Source organism: Mytilus edulis, chromosome 10 (genome assembly GCF_963676685.1).
Source record: "Mytilus edulis chromosome 10, xbMytEdul2.2, whole genome shotgun sequence".
NCBI classification, from domain to species: Eukaryota; Metazoa; Mollusca; class Bivalvia; order Mytilida; family Mytilidae; genus Mytilus; species Mytilus edulis.
In genome coordinates this window covers 35,188,084-35,206,611 of record NC_092353.1, presented here as the reverse complement: position 1 = coordinate 35,206,611, position 18,528 = coordinate 35,188,084, and the positions used below count along the sequence as shown (strand labels likewise).

The window sequence follows — 18,528 nt, the reverse complement described above, 5'->3', positions numbered from 1 at the left end:
TCCTACTTTATCCTGCACAATGACGATTACTAAGACGCTTGATGAACGGGGATGGTGCAGGGATACATGCGATCCCTTCTATCTGGTAAATGACGTTATATTAACGGCGTGCATAATTGACGAGTTTTTCCCGGTGACGGATGAACTCTAAAGTGTTCTATTTACTTTACATTAAATAACACGGAGGTTGTTCGAGAGAGTGTCAATACATCATTTATTTCATACTGATTTTTATGTGCACAGTCATCATAGCGACAGTAAATCAACATAGCGCCTTACGTGTGTTTGTGTTATTAACCTTTCACATAGCATACAGCTATAATAATTGACAGTTACGAGAGACAAACTGGTGTGATGGTCAATACCATCCGGTCATGTCAAAAACTCGCTCATTGAGAAAAAAAACCGAATAAATTAATTTTATCTACTGAAAATATGCAACAAATGTTTCTTTGGTATGTTATTTAAGAAATGATTTTTATGCCATATCGCAAAAAAATAAGAAAAGCAGAACATCATGCAATGTTCTTTTATTTCACATTCAGATATATTTATGATGTCCTGTGACTCAATTTAACCGAATTTCAGTCGATGCTTGCAAAATATCACATTCCCATGTAAATTGGAAATTATGTACACTACCGTACAAGAAGTAAAATTGAGAATAGTAATGGGGAATGTGCCAAAGAGACAACAACCCGACCATAGAGCAGAAGGTCTGCTTCATGTATTAATGTATTTTTAATTTTAGTTTCTTGTGTATAATTCGGGGTCTAGTGTGACCGTCCATTACCACTGAACTATTATACATATTTTTTAAGGGGCCAGCTGAAGGACGCCTCCGGGATCGGGAGTTTCTCGCTACATTGAAGACCCATCGGTGGCCTTTGGCTGTTGTCTGCTCTATGGTCGGGTTGTTGTCGCTTTGACACATACCTCATTTCTTTTCTCAATTTTATTTTCTCAATATGAGACAAAAGGATGGCTTAAAACTCAAATCCATATGACAAACGTGATGATTTCAACTTTCCAATCGTCAATTTCCCATTTCTTTTCAGCAGGAATATACTCTATGTTTGCTCATCTAACTGCGTTCAAACATATATTATTTGATATGTTAATGTTCACTCTATACAGAATTCAATTGATGGTGTGTACCGTACACAAAACTGCTCTATATCCGATTTATGAGGAAGATTTTTAAATTCAAAACTAATAAAGTTTTAGTCACCATCTCTAATTGGTTGTCTATGTCTCGGCACATTGGTTTTGCAGTTGACGAACACATTATATCAGATAAGTTATAGTGACGAGTATGTCCTATTGCCGATAGTGGCGAGTTTGACGTCCTATTCGCCATTGTGACCGAGTGTGGATTCCGCTGGCGGATGAAACATATACAGCAAGAGACCTGTACCCTGTCACGCCATCATTCCCGCACTTTTAGAGTTTCTAATCATTTCTACTTTCATTTTAATTAAGCTAAACTTGGGGTCCTATATGCTTGTTTATTGGAGCTAGCATTGTTACCCTCGCAGAACTTGGCGATGTCCTACTGTTTGTTTTCTGAACCTTCATGAATAACGTAAAAAAGGGGGAACATACGCAACTGCAAACAGTTTCATTGCTCATTGTTGAAGGCCGTACGGTAACATATTGCTATTAATTTCTGTGTCTGTTGTGAAGAGTGGTCTCATTGGCAATCATACCTCATCTTCTATTTTAAATATATCAATAAAGAACATAGGTAATAATCTGTTTTATGTAAATACAGTACTAATATAATAAAGATCACAATGAAATCAATGGGATGACGAAACCCGACGAAGCTTGCAATCATACCATACATGCATAAATTTAACTAAAAACGATAAATATTTACACTTAAAAACGATAAATATTTACACTTAAAAACGAATAATATTTACACTTTTATTCATGATTCAATAATGCAAAGAGATGATGCAATGTAAACATAATATATCAGATTCAACAAAATGATAAATATAGTACACGATATGCCTGTCTTATAATTCAGGTCTGTTTTGATGCAGGGACAGTTTATACTAATATACAGTGGCGGATCCAGAAATGTTCATAAGTGGGGGCCCATTGACTGCCTAAGAGGGGGCCCGCTCCAGTCACCCTTCAGTGATTCCCTATATAAGCAACCATTTTTTTCCCAATAAGGGGGGGGGGGTAGTAATATAGTACAGAAAGGCCGTTTAATGTTTAAATCTTTCTCAATAGTTTTATTCATTCTAACATATATACATACAATATACAGACAAATAATAAGTTCAAACCATTCATATCTTCAAAATATTGAAATGCAATAAAAACAGTTTCTTTTCAATCGCCGACGAATCAAAGTTATTTGAACACTTACATATTTACACGCTAATAAAATAGTTACGAACATTCTCTAAAAGACGTCTTTTTCTGGTGCAATAAATGCTCATGTTTTTACCGTGGACGATTAAAATATGTGCAACTAAAAATGTGATTTGTTGGATTATAACCATGTACATGTATGCATATTTTTGTAAGAATTAAAATAAGTGAATTCCGATTACATTTGCAGTACAATTTGTATTTGACGTATATAATATCTCCATTACTAGTATTCATATAACGTACAATGAGCGTGACACTAACTCGAACGACATTTTAATGACATTATTTACATACAGCTCTTGCTAAAATTGTTATATTAAATTTAGCAGTTAGGTCTATTGTTCATCCATTGCACACAACAATTACTGAATTAATAACATCCTAGATTTAACTTTCCCAATCATACCAGAAATAATCACGTACGTACACATCAAACACATTCAATCTGACCAATACGTCAAGTTATGGAAAAGTTAATCCCGTTTTTGTTTCCAAAAATATCTTAAAGTATATAACAGACAATATAAAACATCAATACACGCCTTCTTCGAAAAGTTCAAAGTGATAAAATACAGACGTCTATCAAAATGTCATAAAACCAAAATATGTGTTTCTATATTTATATAGTCTGATAAACAATACCAGCTGTAGCAAGATAATTTTCATTTATCGCAAATAGATTATATTTCCACTAATATCATTAGAATTCTATTTTATCAATATTATCCATTCAGAATATAAACGCGATATATACATATATACTGGCACACATCGAAATGCATTAATATTGTTAAGAAGGGGTCTACTTTTTCAGTTTAGTCCCCATGCTAACACCTGTTATAGTGTTTCTGCAGATTTATCATTACCTATGCCTTATTCTATGTATGGTGGAGGATCTTTAACATAGGGTGGGCTTTCTGGAACTGCGATTTCTATAGATCCATCTGGAGATGTTGCTACTCTGCATGGTATGTCATTATACTGTGGTGGCCTGTCTCGGAGGGTTTCAGACACAGTACGTATTCGCCGAGCTGGAATATATAATATTGAATAATTGTCTTAGATGATGCATGTGAATTAAATCATACAAGTATATGTTCGTGTCTGAGTGCTACAGACTGTATGATAAAGCAAACTCATCTACCTACCACAAAGGGGATCCAGTGAAAACACAAAAGGTTTAATATGTCATTTAAGATATACTCTTTTGAAAGAATATAACCAATATAACATAAACGATCAGTTTAAACTATAGAATATATAACTAAGAAAGCTGTGAGATAACAGAATGGTATTGTTCTGTGTAATCGATACCCATATCTCTTGTATCTTTTGACGCATGTAGGTATGCACGTCCATCAAATACTAAGTAGTATTTTCTCATTCTAGACAAGCACAAACATCGGAAGTTATTTCCCGTTAAGCATATGTGTATATTTGTAAAAGTTTATTGTATGTCTTGAATTTAGTGAATAATTCTCCATAGAGTCACAAGTAATGGGAAATATTTGAATTGCATAGTTTTATGTGTACATCCACGATTTGTATCTGTTATAACTACTCTCCAACTCTTTTTTTTTGTGCATTTTTATGCCCCACCTACGATAGTAGAGGGGCATTATGTTTTCTGGTCTGTGCCTCCGTTCGTCCGTCCGTCCGTCCGTCCGTCTGTGCCTCCGTTCGTCCGTCCGGTTAAAGATTTTGGTCGAGGTAGTTTTTGATGAAGCTGAAGTCCAATCAACTTGAAACTTAATACACATGTTCCCCATGATATGATCTTTTTAATTTTAATGCCAAATTATAGTTTTGACCCCAATTCCATGGTCCACTGAACATAGAAAATGATAGTGCAAAGTTCAGGTTAAAGTTTTTGGTCAAGGTAGATTTTGATGAAGTTAAAGTTACATCAACTTGAAACTTAGTACACATGTTCCCTATGATATGATCTTTCTAATTTTAATTCCAAATTAAAGTTTTGACCCCAATTTCACGGTCCACTGAACATAGAAAATGATAGTGGGAGTGGGGCATCCGTGTACTATGGACACATTCTTGTTTCTATTATTTTTATTCAAGCATTTCACTGATGAGATTTTTAGTAGACAAATCCCGCTTCTTACGTACAAAATTTAGTCTGGAATTAGTAATGACTGTATTTAGATGTGTTTGATCGCACGCATGCACTCTACGAATTATAAATCACTTACCATTTTGAAAGTTTTTAGCAGACAATCTCCGTAAATAACAAAACTTAACAAGAACTACTCCTACCAAGATGAAAATAGATACACAGATGACTGATGAAATAGCATACTGGGTACTGAAAGTAAAAAATAGACAATCATACAAATAAACATCTTATTTGGAGATTTGATGTAATGGCATACCTGGTACTGAAAGTCAAATATGGACAAAAAGACATTTAATTACAAGTTATATTTTTCTGCCTAGTATGCGAACATACAAATATACAAAAAAGTCATGTATATTAAATTACACTTGATTTTTTTTTTTTAATGACTTTATGTGTAACCTCTATTTAACAATTTATGAGGATGAAATTAACATCACTATTGGGACGACATCAAAAGTTCAATGTAGGATTAAAAAAAAGCAAAACAAACCAATAAGGATATATGTAAAATCGATTTTTGATAAACAAAACTTGTAGCAATTCTAAACCTCCTCCCACAACCACCCCATATTATATATTTCAATTACGTTTTTATCCAACAATAATCTTTTGATGTCGTTCCTATACAGACTACGGGAATAATGAAAAAGAATTCTTCATAAGCAATTTGAAGAAACCTGATTGATTGATGAATTATTGTTTGCGGAACGTCTTTCAGACAGTAGATTAAGGTAAACGGTATGAAGAGCGTGAACAATAGATTCCAACAGAAAAAGGGGTATTGTTTGAAATGTACAAAAGAGCACCTTAAAGATAGTTTGCAAAGGCAGCTATAACACGAAGACGACATGACTATTTTCATACAGAAAGAACCAGGTAAAGTGTTTCAGTGCATTCCGACCAAGGACGTCTGCAGATGTATACTATGATCCCGCCGGAGCATACAGACAATCCTCTTTAGTATAGAATTTATTGTCGATTGAGGAAGTCCAAGTGATGTAATTCTATACCTCAGTTTTCTTCGAGTTTGATTATAGAAAATATACATTAAAATGAATGTGCACACATTTCGCTATGTTGAAGAGGTTGCTCTTTTAACAAATATCTGATGGACAAACAAACAATCTGTATAAATTGAAGACTGAGCGAGAAGTATATTACACACCGTACGTCTCTTCTACAAACGATTTTGCTTACAAAATTACAACATAAGCAACATGACGGGTGCCACATGTGCAGCAGGATCTGCTTACCCTTCCGGAGCACCTGAGATCACCCCTAGTTTTTTGGTGGGGTTCGTGTTGTTTATTCTTTAGTTTTCTATGTTGTGTCATGTGTACTATTGTTTGTTTGTTTGTCTTTTTCATTTTTAGCCATGGCGTTGTCAGTTTGTTTTAGATTTAAGAGTTTGACTGTCTCTTTGGTATCTTTCGTCCCTCTTTTACAAAGTTTTCAAGTTAACTAATATAAAGAAACACATATACATCTCTGATAATGCACTTTGACAATTAAACGGGATATCAGCACAATATACTATGCATCCCTACTTCAGGAAATATTGAAATTGGTCCTAGAATTTTGAAATTTATACTTTTTCACCTCAACAACAAATTGATAAACACTGGTCAAATTGGAAAACCGATCGAGATGATTTTAATGATAATAATGAATAGCTGTTTAACATCCGGTGGCAAATCAGAACGAAGACCTGATTATGTGATTTGGATATTAACCCTTCTTTGTACTTATTAGCCGACATGCTGAACATGGGATTTTGATATGCTAGTTCACAGGATAACGGCATGCAGGATGGCATGTCACCTTACTTGAACACATTATTCCGACCCGAACCAAGCTTTCATCGAGCCAACATGTTGTAACTGTCAAACTTATGATTGCAGCATATTTTGTTGATTCGGACACCTAAATACAGTCATAGTTTTAAAAAAATAACGTATAAATTATTCCGTCCTAAGCCGCGGCGCTTTACTCGATTAACTTCACAGGAACGCTCAAACTTATTTTCAAAATCGAGGAAATATAACTACTTGAATACATTTGGAACTTTATGACCGAAAAGAACCTAACGTAGCAAAATTTACCCTAGGTCAACCATGTCTGAGGGGGGCTGAATCTTTAGTTTTTTATAATTTAATTTATCAACGAATTTAGAATTTTATAAATTGTAAGAATAGGTATGCAAACACTAAACATTTAAAACAGATGAATCAATTATTAGTTACTTACTGGTTATCTTCGTCTTGTTTAGGCTCGAAAATATCAGGTTTTAAGGTTGGGTCTAGTTTTATTGTAGTTTCTGGTTCATAAGTTGACATAATCGGTTCTTCATAATGATACAACCTAGTTATCAATCACTGGAATTTCCCTAGAAAAAGAAGTGGTACAACCGTACAATAATAGTATCATAGCTAAAAATACGATGGTTCTCCTATACGAAATAGACCAATAAGCACCCCTAGAAATAGACTTGATTAATTGAGAATCAAACGTAGAAACTATTAAAACTTTTCACATTACTTCAAAATAATGCCATAGCAATCTAGGAAATATGGAAAAACGTGCACTTCACAAAAATACCATAGCAATCTAAGACAAGAGTGCACACGCTGAAATGTCTCGCCTTCTTTACTAATCCTTGATATTATGTTGATAGTCCTCAATATAAAGCTTTATTACAACTGTCTCATAAACTTAACATTAACCAAGAAGACTAAACATTGACCAATGAACCATGAAAATGAGGTCAAGGTCATATGAAGCATGCCAGGCAGGCATGTACAGCTAACAATTATTCCATACAACATATATAGTTGACCTATGCTTATAGTTTAAGAAAAACAGACCAAAACACATAATCTTAACACTGAGCAATTGCAATGAACCGTGAAAATGAGGTCAAGGTCAAATAAAAACGGCGCCACTGACATATAAATAAATATTTCCATACACCAAATATAGATGACCTATTGTATACAGTATTAGAAAAACAGACCAAAACTCAAAAACGTAAGTTTGACCATTGAACCATTAAAATGAGGTCAAGGTCAGATGACACCTATCAGCTAGACATGTACACATTACAATCATTCCATACACCAAATATGGTAGACCTATTGCATACAGTATAAGAAAAACAGACCAAAACACAAAAATTTAACTATAACCACTGAATCATGAAAATGAGGCCAGGGTCAGCTGACACCTGCAAGTTGGACATGTACACCTTACAGCCCTTCCATACACCGAATATACAAGACCTATTGCTTATAGTATCTGATATATGGACTTGACCACCAAAACTTAACCTTGTTCACTGATCCATGCAATGAGGTCGAGGTCAAGTGAAAACTGTCTGACGGGCACGAGGACCTTGCAAGGTACGCACATACCAAATATAGTTATCCTGTTACTTATAATAAGAGAGATTTAACATTACAAAAAATCTTAACTTTTTTTCAAGTAGTCACTGAACCATGAAAATGAGGTCAAGGATATTAGACATGTGACTGACGGAAACTTCGTAACATGAGGCATCCATATACAAAGTATGAAGCATCCAGGTCTTCCACCTTCTAAAATATATGCTGATAAGAAGTTTTCTAACGCCGCCGTAGCCGCCGCTGGATCACTATCCCTATGTCGAGCTTTATGCGTCAAAAGTCACAGGCTCGACAAAAAATGGAAAAACATGCACTTCAAAACTAAGAGATAATGAGTATGTCGTTCTGACAGAAGCTGACAATCGTCAAAATAAACAAACACTATTAACCAAAACCAGATGATAAAAACTTCCCCTCATATCACCTATAGGGTTATTCAAGCTACCACCACAATTTAAATATATTTCATCTGATATGTAGTCCAACGCTGTAATATCTACTTCCGCAAATATAAAGTTTTCCCTTGACGAGATTTGAGCCGATGATTCTGTAGCGAGATTTGAGCCGATGATTCCGTGGCTTGAGTTGTGCCGATGATTCCGTGGCTAGATTTGAGCCGATGATTCCGTGGAGAGATTTGAGGCGATGATTCTGTGGAAACACTTTCCATGTTCGTTGTTCATTTTGAGATAATATAATTCTACTTTGTGTTTGCGAATAAATCCAATTTATTGGTTAGAAAGAACAATATGTGGACAAAAGAAAAGAATAAGACATATTCGACCAAGGACATACTTCTACGAGTTCCGGCTGTCAAACCTTATTTAAATTCAAAGTGTAAAGTGTAATCAAATATAAAGAATTGCATATCAAAGACATACAAGTAGATTAAATGTTACTATTACATTAGACTCTCTCTTACATATCTTTGTATACCACAACCTGTATACTGTACTGAATGAATTTCTAGAATTACATGAAATACCAATTAGTTTTATTTGAAATATTGAAATTTCAATTTTAAACTGTAACTATCTGAAACATGCATGGAAACATATATTGTGAACTATTGTACCTTTACAACATTATGTATTGTTCTCTGCTATCTGTCTTTTTGTCCGATTGTATATACTTGTTTATGTATTGCCTTATTGTTATTTATGCTTTTGCAAATAAAATATTCATTCACTCATTCACCATTATACAGACCCTCAGTAACTAAAGCTATTTTTTAATGTGCATTATTTTCAAAATTACATGGATTTTTGGTATGAATCCCGTACGAGACACCACAGACACTTCCGGGGAAAAACACAATTAACAACGTAGTTTAGTCCTTGGTGGTGGTGGTGGTGGTGGGAAAAGGGGGGGGGGGGGGGTCATTTGAATCTCTTTCCATATCTTGTTATTGTAAATACATATATTAGTATTGTACGTACTCACATATAAAACTGAGATATGGCGTAAATGTCACCGACACTGTCACAAAGGACAGTTAGAAGAATGTTTATGGGTCATTGATTGGTGAAAAAAATAATGACAGAAGATCCATGGGGATATTGAATAATGCTATAAAACTAAGATACCAGACAAATAAAAAGCATTCGGATTTGGATATCAAAGGATTTTTTTTAACGAATAGCACAAGGGCAACTATCATATGAGAATACATAATATATACGACACTACTGACTTTAGGGACACATGCACTATTATATTGTAATGTTCAATGACTTTGCTGTAACTGAGAGACAAAGCAAACTAACATTTAAAAAATCATGGAATAGCAACAAAACCGTCATTTGTTTCAAAGAAGCAGTATGCACCTGTATGCCGATATACATTGTGTTAGGAAATCATTGACCGAGTTTCTATTTTTATCATTCAATTTAAAACCTGTCGGTAATAAAAATGTATTTATATGTATTTATCTATTTTTAAATTCCTGAGTAAAACTGTACTTAAATGTATCGAAAATAATTATCATCAAGATTCTCTTATTTCATTTTATGTTATCATATGCATGTACCCGGTTGTGAATATTTTGTATACAGACTCAATAAATCGTAATGGTTATTTTGCATTGTTCTTAAAATTCCAATACTAGTAAATCATTCTAACTGAAAAACAAAATAAAGCTATAAATTACTTACAAAATATAATTTTGGTTTTTGATCTGTATGTCCTTCTTATCCAATTTTGAGATAATTACCAGAAGTGTGCAAAATATACAAACATTCTAAATGCTTTAGGCCTTTATGAATTAATCTGACATCCTACGTGTGTAGTATAACCCCTCTTCGACGCAATACGCTACTGTCGAGCAGTGAGCCAGGTCCCAGATTATTTACAAATTCGTAACACACCAATACATCCGCTCTGATGTTTTAAGAATTGCAATGTATATACATATAAAGCTGTCACACTGTGAAGTAAGTCAAAGATTGGAAGACTTTTGAAAACGTACTCGGTGTGAATATATTCAGGGGAAGTTGGCCTTACCGCTTTATCTATACTTATTTAGACAAATCAGGTAATTACTGTACTCTAAATATATTTGAAATGTTATGGTTTCAAATTACCTTAATTTAAATACACAAACCAAACCATATGTATATATATTAAATGGATTGAGATGGATTGGTAAATATTTTAATGGTCTGATAAACTCGTTTTTTATGAATCAACAAGCACACATTTTGAACTTCTCTTATTTCTCAAAAGTTTAAAATATCATTTTAGAAAAAGAAAACAGAAAGTTATTTATTTTGTAAAAATTAATGATTATGATTTTTTTTAAACCGTCTTTTTAAAAAGAAACCCACACGTTCTTAAGAGACAGTATTTTCATTCTTATTTTTGATTAAATTAGTATGTTGATCTTTCCCTTTCATCATGGTCATCTGTTTCACTCTTTTATTGCACAGGTGGGTAGTAATCAAACATAGCAAAATATATCGTTCAAACCAGTGGTAGTGGGCGTCTTGAATATGCAGTTTGGTATGGGTTTATGCTTCACACTGAATCACGATGCCTCGCGACTTTCAAGAGGCTTTGAGGTGGAAGTAACCAAAAGAATTATTTTCATTTAGTTCGTTAAGTGCGCAATTCCGTTAAAAAAAAATGGGTTCATCATAACCAACAGGTATAATGCAAACATGTAACCTTCAACTGTCTATAAAAATTAATTTTGTGTAAACTGTACAGCCTGGCCAATCAATCAATTTGTAAGTATGATTGCTAATGAGACAATTCCACAAGAGACCAAATGACACATAAATAAACAACTAATGGTCAAATATCTTGAACCGCAAACCAACATTTTAATATATAAATATACTTATTAGTATAGATATCTCAAAATACTTACGTTTACTATGTAAAATATCCCAAGACAAGAAAACTAGTTCGGCATTCAACCGCTGTGACAGTTTTAAACGCTTGTTTGGTTTTTAAAATAAAATGAAGTAATAAAAAGTTTAATTGATCAATATCAATTTAAATGATTTATTAAAACTTTACAGAAAAGTTGTAATGTCATCCATCATCAATTGTCATAATATTTTGGTTTGTCATATACTAAGGAAGTACGCATACCTGTGAATAATTAGTACTAGAATTATTGCCTATAATACGTTTAATTATTATGTTAGTTTTCAATTTGTGAACAAATCCTACCACAAAAATAAGAATTGAATAATGACATCTAAGTGTATACTTTCTGCAAATACAAAATAAAAATAAAGGTACTGCACAAAATGTCAGAACAATCCACCTTAATCATGCACTGGCGGATCCAGGGGAGGGTTCCGGGGTTGGAACTCCACATTTTTTTTTTTGGGACGATTGTGCAGTTGATTGAATACTACTCAAATGCTTTGTGTGTTAATATTTTTTAACGTTTCTTACTGTTTTTAAATTACTTGCATTGTTTATAATATATGAACAAACTGATACAACCGCCATGAATATACAGTCAAAGCCAGCTTACATGAAGTCCTGAACTATTCTAATAGTTTTCATTCAGTAACATTTCTCCTTTTCTATATGAGTATAATTTACACGGTACTTTTTAAATGTCAATTGACTTTAAAATCTACGAACTTTTAAGTTAAATTAAAAACACGCAATTTAGATAAAATCACATATAAGTAGGATCTACGTATAAATTTTCTTTGCATTCTCGTCTAAGATGGTGTGCTAAGTATATGTTTTACAATTACAACATTTTTTTTCAAAATTTCAGAAAGTGACAAGATTTTAAGACGTACATACCATTTTTGTATACTATTTATCCTGTGTAAATATTCAATGCTTTTTACTCACCATTTATTTTTGAACTATTGGTCGATTGTTTACCTGTAGTTCGAGGTCACGAGATACCCTTATTACTATCTAATTTCAACTGGCCTAGTTTTCAGACAAGAAAGGAGGTCTGACTAGTTAAGAATATAACACAATTGCGTAACAAGAGACATAATTGCTTTTATACTTTAATTAGTTCACTTTGATTTAATAATACATTTGCATTAACACTGTTATTTTATTTTACTTATGTGCTAGATGTTTTATATCTTGTTGTGTGTCTGTGTGTTTGTTTGCATGTCATTTTGCTTGTGTGTAATGTTTTATAATGTCGATTTTAAAAGATACCTAGAGCTTGTGTTACTTTGTTTCGACAATAAATAAAACTTTGATTTGATTTTTTTTTTAGACAATGCCTATTTAGCTAGATTTATTAAAAAAAAATGCACGTTGAGATCTTCAAATATTCTCAATTACTAAAAAAGACAATCCTGCTCCAGATTATCTTCAGATATGTTGATTCAGCCGTTGGTTCTAACTCACGACTTTCCGTATTAGAAGCAAACAAGCTATTATGCAATAAACGAGGCGATTCACAGTTTGTGAGTTAGTTCTGCTAGTATATTTGTGTTATTCTTTTACGGTGACACCAAAGCCAGAAATATCAGTGTGTGTAGAACGCATTATTGAATATGATTAGGTAAGAAAGACTTGTGCACTATTATATTGTTTTGTGTGACTTTTTTTGTACTTTTGATTTAGCATGGCATTCTGACCCCATCTTTATAGTTCGTCAGCCAGGACCCAGCTTACTTGTATTTTTATTGTTAGCTTTGGTCACGAGTAGTAACGTCGTCATAGCGAAGGGCGTTTATTTCAGTGATTTTGTCATAGTTTGGTTAAGTTAGTCATGGTTTAATTAGGTAACATCCAAGAACGATTGCCTCTGTTCTTTACAAATGAGCAAAAAACAGCTTTTAAGCTGTTTGAATCTATATTGTAAGTCGATCGATCTACATTGGAATTGTTATTGTTAAGAACTTAATGTAAGGTAACCAACTTATCGCAATGGTTATGGTTTGGTTAATCAATTGACATGGTTCAGTTAAGTTTCTAGAAATTCGTACTGGTTTTGGTCAAATTTTTCATGGTTTTGATCCAATTAATAAATTTTAGCTTCATATTGTTACTTTGTTTAAAGCCGCTTGTGAAAAAAAAACCGAATGTACACAATATATTAATTGACTAAAAAGAAATCAGGTGGACGTAAAATGTAAACTGTACTTTTTTTTCGTGGATTTCCATAGTTTTAATTTAACACTTATAAATCACATCAACAAACGACAACCTCTGAACAAAAACAGTATGGATCTAGTTTTCTTTTTTTTTTAATATTCTTTCAATAGTTTTGTGTTACGAAATGTTTTCGTTCTGTATAAACACTTTTAACACCAGCCATGCATTGCATGATACACATATCAATTTTAATTTGATTTCAACTATTCAATCAAAATTGGTAATATTGATTGAACTGTTTGCACATGAAAATATAAGGGTGGTCTGTGGATTCGTTTATTTTCGTGGGTACCAATTTTCGTGTTCGTTAACATTTAATTTCATGGTTTTGACGAATTATTTATACAAGCCTTATTTAAATCGTCATTCGTTGAATATTGAATTTCGCGGTTCACGTATACCCCCGAAATAAACGAACATTGGTATCTAACGAATAATAATGAATCCACCGTATGACAATGAGATACCAAAGTAACGGCACTAAACAAGATTCACATTTTCTAAGTAGAATGTTACAGAAGTTGCAGTCTAATGATTGCACGAAACTTCTTTAATTACAGGGAAAATACTTACTAAAGACAACCACTGACTAAGTTACAAAGAACAAAAATTAAATCAGCTCTTTTAGATCTCAACCTCGTCCCTCATAAACATATTCATTTTGGTTGAAATTGTCTAGAGACGGCTTCGAAAGTTTAAACAAGTTAACCATCTTTCTTTGAACCTTGCTCCAGCCCTTAACTGAAAGACATTTTTGTCGTCGCTCATATATTTGTGTGATCAATAAGATGAAAATAATTTATCAGTTACAGATCGATTATAACACTGGAAATTGAGACAGGATGTTGAACACAACCTTCACGGAGGTTTAGCTTCCTTTATATATAGTTTTAACTGCTGACGGTTTTTTTTGGGGTTTTTTTTTTTGGAATTTTGGGTCCTGAATGCTTTTCAACTCTGTACTTGTTTTGCTTTTTATCCTGATTTAGAGTAATTTCTCGCAATTTGATTGGCTGATATTGTCCTAATAAATTTCAGTACAATTTTTTATTACGTCAATAGGAATTATCTCCCTTATTTATTACGTCAATTGGGATTATCTCCCTTATACCATTGACCTAATAAAAAAATGAGTTGCTTCATAGTCCTAATATTTTATTTTTTCACAGTTTTAGATTAAATATCTAAAATATAATTGGTTGATATTGTCCTTACATTGAATTTAAATATAATAATATGCAATATAACAAAATCAGGATAAATTCGTTACACAGTGTTCAATTGTCCTAATACGGAATTTATCGGGTCAATAAAATTCATATCGGGTTTGGCTTCGCCTCACCCGATATGAATTTTATTGACCCGATAAATTCTCGTATTAGGACAATTGCACACTGTGTAACTAATAATACATACTTTGATCTGAACGTCACTGATTAGTCGTATGTAGACGATACGCGCTTCTGGTGTATTAAATTATAATCCTGGTACCTTTGATAACTAATGAACCCATCATTTTACTGTCATAAAATATTTGTACACTGCTAGGAATGCGGCAATTACTTTTTCATTCATTCCATTGGTTTGTAGAGTTTGAATTTGTTAACTTGTACGCAATTCCCCTTCTTGAATTTTCATAGGACTTGTTGGAGTTCGTTTTTTGTTTGTTTGTTATATATATATTATGTAAGTATAAACAAAATGTCGTTTTTTTAAAAGCCAAATACTGAACTAAAAGACACGATATTACATTTAAAACTTTGAATACTAGTATAAAAACGGCATGTTAGCACATATATAAAAATATTACACAATTTTGAAGATTAAAATCTGTATATTAAAAAGGCCTAAAGATAATTAGGGAATAGTCTTTACACTTTATTCAAGTCAGATGTCGCACAACAATAATAACAAAAGATAGACAGATTCCTTCAAATTCATATTTTTTATCAATTTTGAGCCTTGCCGCTCATCCGTGTATTTAAAGACGATGTACACATATGACTTATTACAAGCAATATTAACAATGTACATAAATAACAATAGGTGACGTCAGAAAATTTATGATTACAATATATCTTTACAATAAACTGTTGACTTAAAAGTTGATGGCCTACACCAGTAATATTTTTTAATAAAAACATTACGCAAATCAGTATATCTGCTACATTGTAGGATGAAATGAAAGTCATCTCCTGTTACTCTTTAATCACAAAAAATACGATATCTTTACAATATCTAGTACCAACATGACTTTCAGTTTCAATACAAAGGTTATGTGAAGAGAAACCAAACTTTGTTATACATTTACGAAAAAGTACATGAATTCATTTCTGTAAATAAAATTGCCAAACTACAAATGTTACTACATACTTATATAATCTTCACTTTGCAGAAAAAAATAATACTTAAAACTAGTGTGGCGTTACAAAGACAACAAACGGCACCACGATGCTATCTTGAATATCAACGACTTCGGCTAATAATCATGTATTATAATAACATTCGGAGCAGGACAAAAATATACCCTAAACATAAATCCCAGAAAAAATGCACTTCATTCATAATTAGAAGTTAATACCATTAAAATATTTTAGATTCCATTCGATAATATTATAATTCTAATTTGTTTTTCATTTTTATTTTTGAAATATTTTACTTGTTCTATACTTTGATTTCAAAGCAAATTATTTTGTTTGTGGTATTATCATATTTACAACCAATTAGATGCAAATGTATATAACACAAATATTGTTTCAAGTTGTCAGGAGGGATCATTTCATATAATATTTGCATAGCAGTCAAATGTCTTACCATACAGCTCTAACTTCATGTCTAGATTTTTTTAATGAAACATTTTTTAAATAACTTTTTGGGTATATGTTAGAGGTGAAAGGATGATAGATATTAAACCAAAAGACATCTGCAGGTCAACATATAGTTTATAGTGGCTATTAACATCGTTGTCAATGTAATGGAATTTGATGCGACTGTCATACAAGTGAGAGGTTCTATAAAACCAGGTTCAATCTACAAGAAAATGCCTGTACCAAGTCAGGAATATGACATTTGTTATCCATTTGTTTGCTGTGTTTGTGCTTTTGATTTTGCCACGTTTTTTTATATACCGTCTATATTGGCAGATGATTTTTGATTTATCTAGTCTTTACAGGTGTTTACGTATTTACATACAGAAAGAACGTCACATGAATTATTACAATAATTACATATGAAGAAAATAAAAACAACTTGTCGAGAAAATCAGATACATGTTTTCCATTATAGAGTTGTTTTTCTTTCTTCTCACAATCCATAGGAGTAACGTCCTGGTGCCTTGTTTTTCTGTACAGGAAAAATTTCATAATCTTTCCAGGGAAATATTCTCCTTGGAAGTATAGATTGGTTGTTATAATGACAGCCACTACCGTTAATCCACTTATCAACATGATAATTATCATAACAATCAACAGGAAACACATGGGATTAGAGGATGCTGGGATTGATGCAGAAACAAGCGTTAAGAATATAGCGTACGATAAAAGTACTGTCATAGCTAAGGATATACGTTCTCCTGATTCTACCGGAAGTAAAAACACTAATGGATTTATTAAGGACAGTAATATCGTTGGCAGGACAATCATTACTATATAATACATTGGTTTTCGTTGTAATGATAGGCTCATACGAAAACTATAATAACCTTTTGGTTCTAGGTGTGTATATGTGTCTCTAGTTACCACTTCCCAATGTGAGTCCTTTGTGTAAAAATCTAAATTAACTGCATCGAAATATGATATCAATTTGTAAAATGTAGCGCCTCCACCCCATGCAAGAAAATCCAATAGACAAGGCTGAGTATCAAGAGGAAATTTAGAAATATCAGTTTGACATTTTGCTTCTAAAATACTTCCTGGAGAATAATGGACAAAACCGCTGCTATTTATATTTACTCTAAAAGCAGAATCAAAGCCAATTGGTTCAAATTCTTTTGCATTGTTTACTAGATACATATATGGTAGCCATACATCTTTAGAATCCACATCCAATGAATTTATATTTCCATAATCTACAGTATTCCATGATAATGATGTGTCTTTCCATACCATAATTAATCCTCCTGTAAGAACGAGCGTTTCCTCGACCTCTCTAAACGAATTGATTGACAATAGATAAAAAGCCATATTAATTTTAAAAGGCTCTGAATGATTGTTCATTGGTATGATACTCCTCCTGTAATTACTGAAAAGATCGTCATAAAGATTGGTCACATTTTCTAAAGTTTGTCCTACACATGGCATTACCACCTGGAGAAGTACCAGGAAACAGAGCACGATAATATTCATATTTCGGTGACTTTTGCAAGCAGTAACATACGTTTACTTGGAAATCCCCCACAGTTGCTCACCAAATGTATATCCTGGTTTGCCTCTCAGTAAATTCAAATTACGTTATATTTATTGCGAAAAGACGTGATATTTAAACTCACAGAAACAATATAAGTTTCAGCATTTGAAGTAAAGTTGACTCTTTTGTGTCTAATTCAACTCAGTTTAGTTTAAGTTTACATTATCACCTGCTCATACAAATACAAAAATTATTGCGGTCCTTTAATGTTTTCTTCTAAACACAGGAAATTCCATTTATATGACAATGAAATTACATCAATATATTAATACATAATTTCTGGTAATGCTCTTTAATGAAATTGCTATTGACTCTCAAACTACAAACAAAACAATGATATGATACGTGTGATAGATGTTCTATGGTTTATGCATATTTGTTTGCCTAATTAGTTTATTATACAATATTTGTCTATATCCCAGGACACTATTCGCAGATTTCAAACCACTTTATAAACTTATTTTTTTGTATACAACACACCTTATTTGGAACAAACTATTGTTTAAATTAAAAGCGAAACGGATTTTGTTTCTTCTCCATTTAAACGGGTTGCCTCGTATTCATTTTTGCCGATTCTCTACATATAAATAG

At 32.7% G+C, this 18,528-nt stretch overlaps 2 protein-coding genes across 5 annotated transcripts; both read right to left on the bottom strand.

Moving 5' to 3' along the window:
- Nucleotides 1-2,572: 2,572 nt before the first annotated feature.
- LOC139491024 (uncharacterized) lies at nt 2,573-12,310 on the bottom strand. 4 transcript variants are annotated; one of them, XM_071278277.1, is made up of 4 exons: nt 10,086-10,241; nt 6,779-6,917; nt 4,605-4,717; nt 2,573-3,428 (listed from the first exon to the last, which is right to left on the bottom strand). In XM_071278277.1, the coding sequence occupies exons 2-4, from the start codon at nt 6,865-6,867 to the stop codon at nt 3,271-3,273; spliced, it is 360 nt and encodes a 119-aa protein (XP_071134378.1). In that variant the 5' UTR covers nt 6,868-6,917; nt 10,086-10,241; the 3' UTR covers nt 2,573-3,270. The 4 variants fall into 4 exon arrangements, with proteins under 4 accessions (XP_071134378.1, XP_071134379.1, XP_071134381.1 ...); XM_071278278.1 differs by lacking the exon at nt 10,086-10,241 and adding an exon at nt 11,303-11,442 and having other exon boundaries at nt 2,880-3,428; XM_071278280.1 differs by lacking the exon at nt 10,086-10,241 and adding an exon at nt 12,259-12,310 and having other exon boundaries at nt 3,130-3,428.
- Nucleotides 12,311-16,709: 4,399 nt separating this feature from the next.
- LOC139492727 (neuronal acetylcholine receptor subunit alpha-7-like) lies at nt 16,710-17,831 on the bottom strand. The gene has a single exon (XM_071280880.1). The coding sequence runs from the start codon at nt 17,829-17,831 to the stop codon at nt 16,710-16,712; it is 1,122 nt and encodes a 373-aa protein (XP_071136981.1).
- Between the last annotated feature and the right edge of the window lie 697 nt (nt 17,832-18,528).

Bases quoted from the DNA above. Each gene is read 5' to 3' on its own strand.
- LOC139492727 (XM_071280880.1), bottom strand. From the start codon at position 17,831: ATGCCATGTGTAGGACAAACTTTAGAAAATGTGACCAATCTTTATGAC.
- LOC139491024 (XM_071278280.1), bottom strand. From the start codon at position 6,867: ATGTCAACTTATGAACCAGAAACTACAATAAAACTAGACCCAACCTTA. The intron at 4,718-6,778 runs GTAAGTAACTAA...TTTTACTTTCAG, and splicing joins AAACAAGACGAAGATAACCA to TACCCAGTATGCTATTTCAT. The intron at 3,429-4,604 runs GTAAGTGATTTA...TATATATTCCAG, and splicing joins TGCTAAAAACTTTCAAAATG to CTCGGCGAATACGTACTGTG.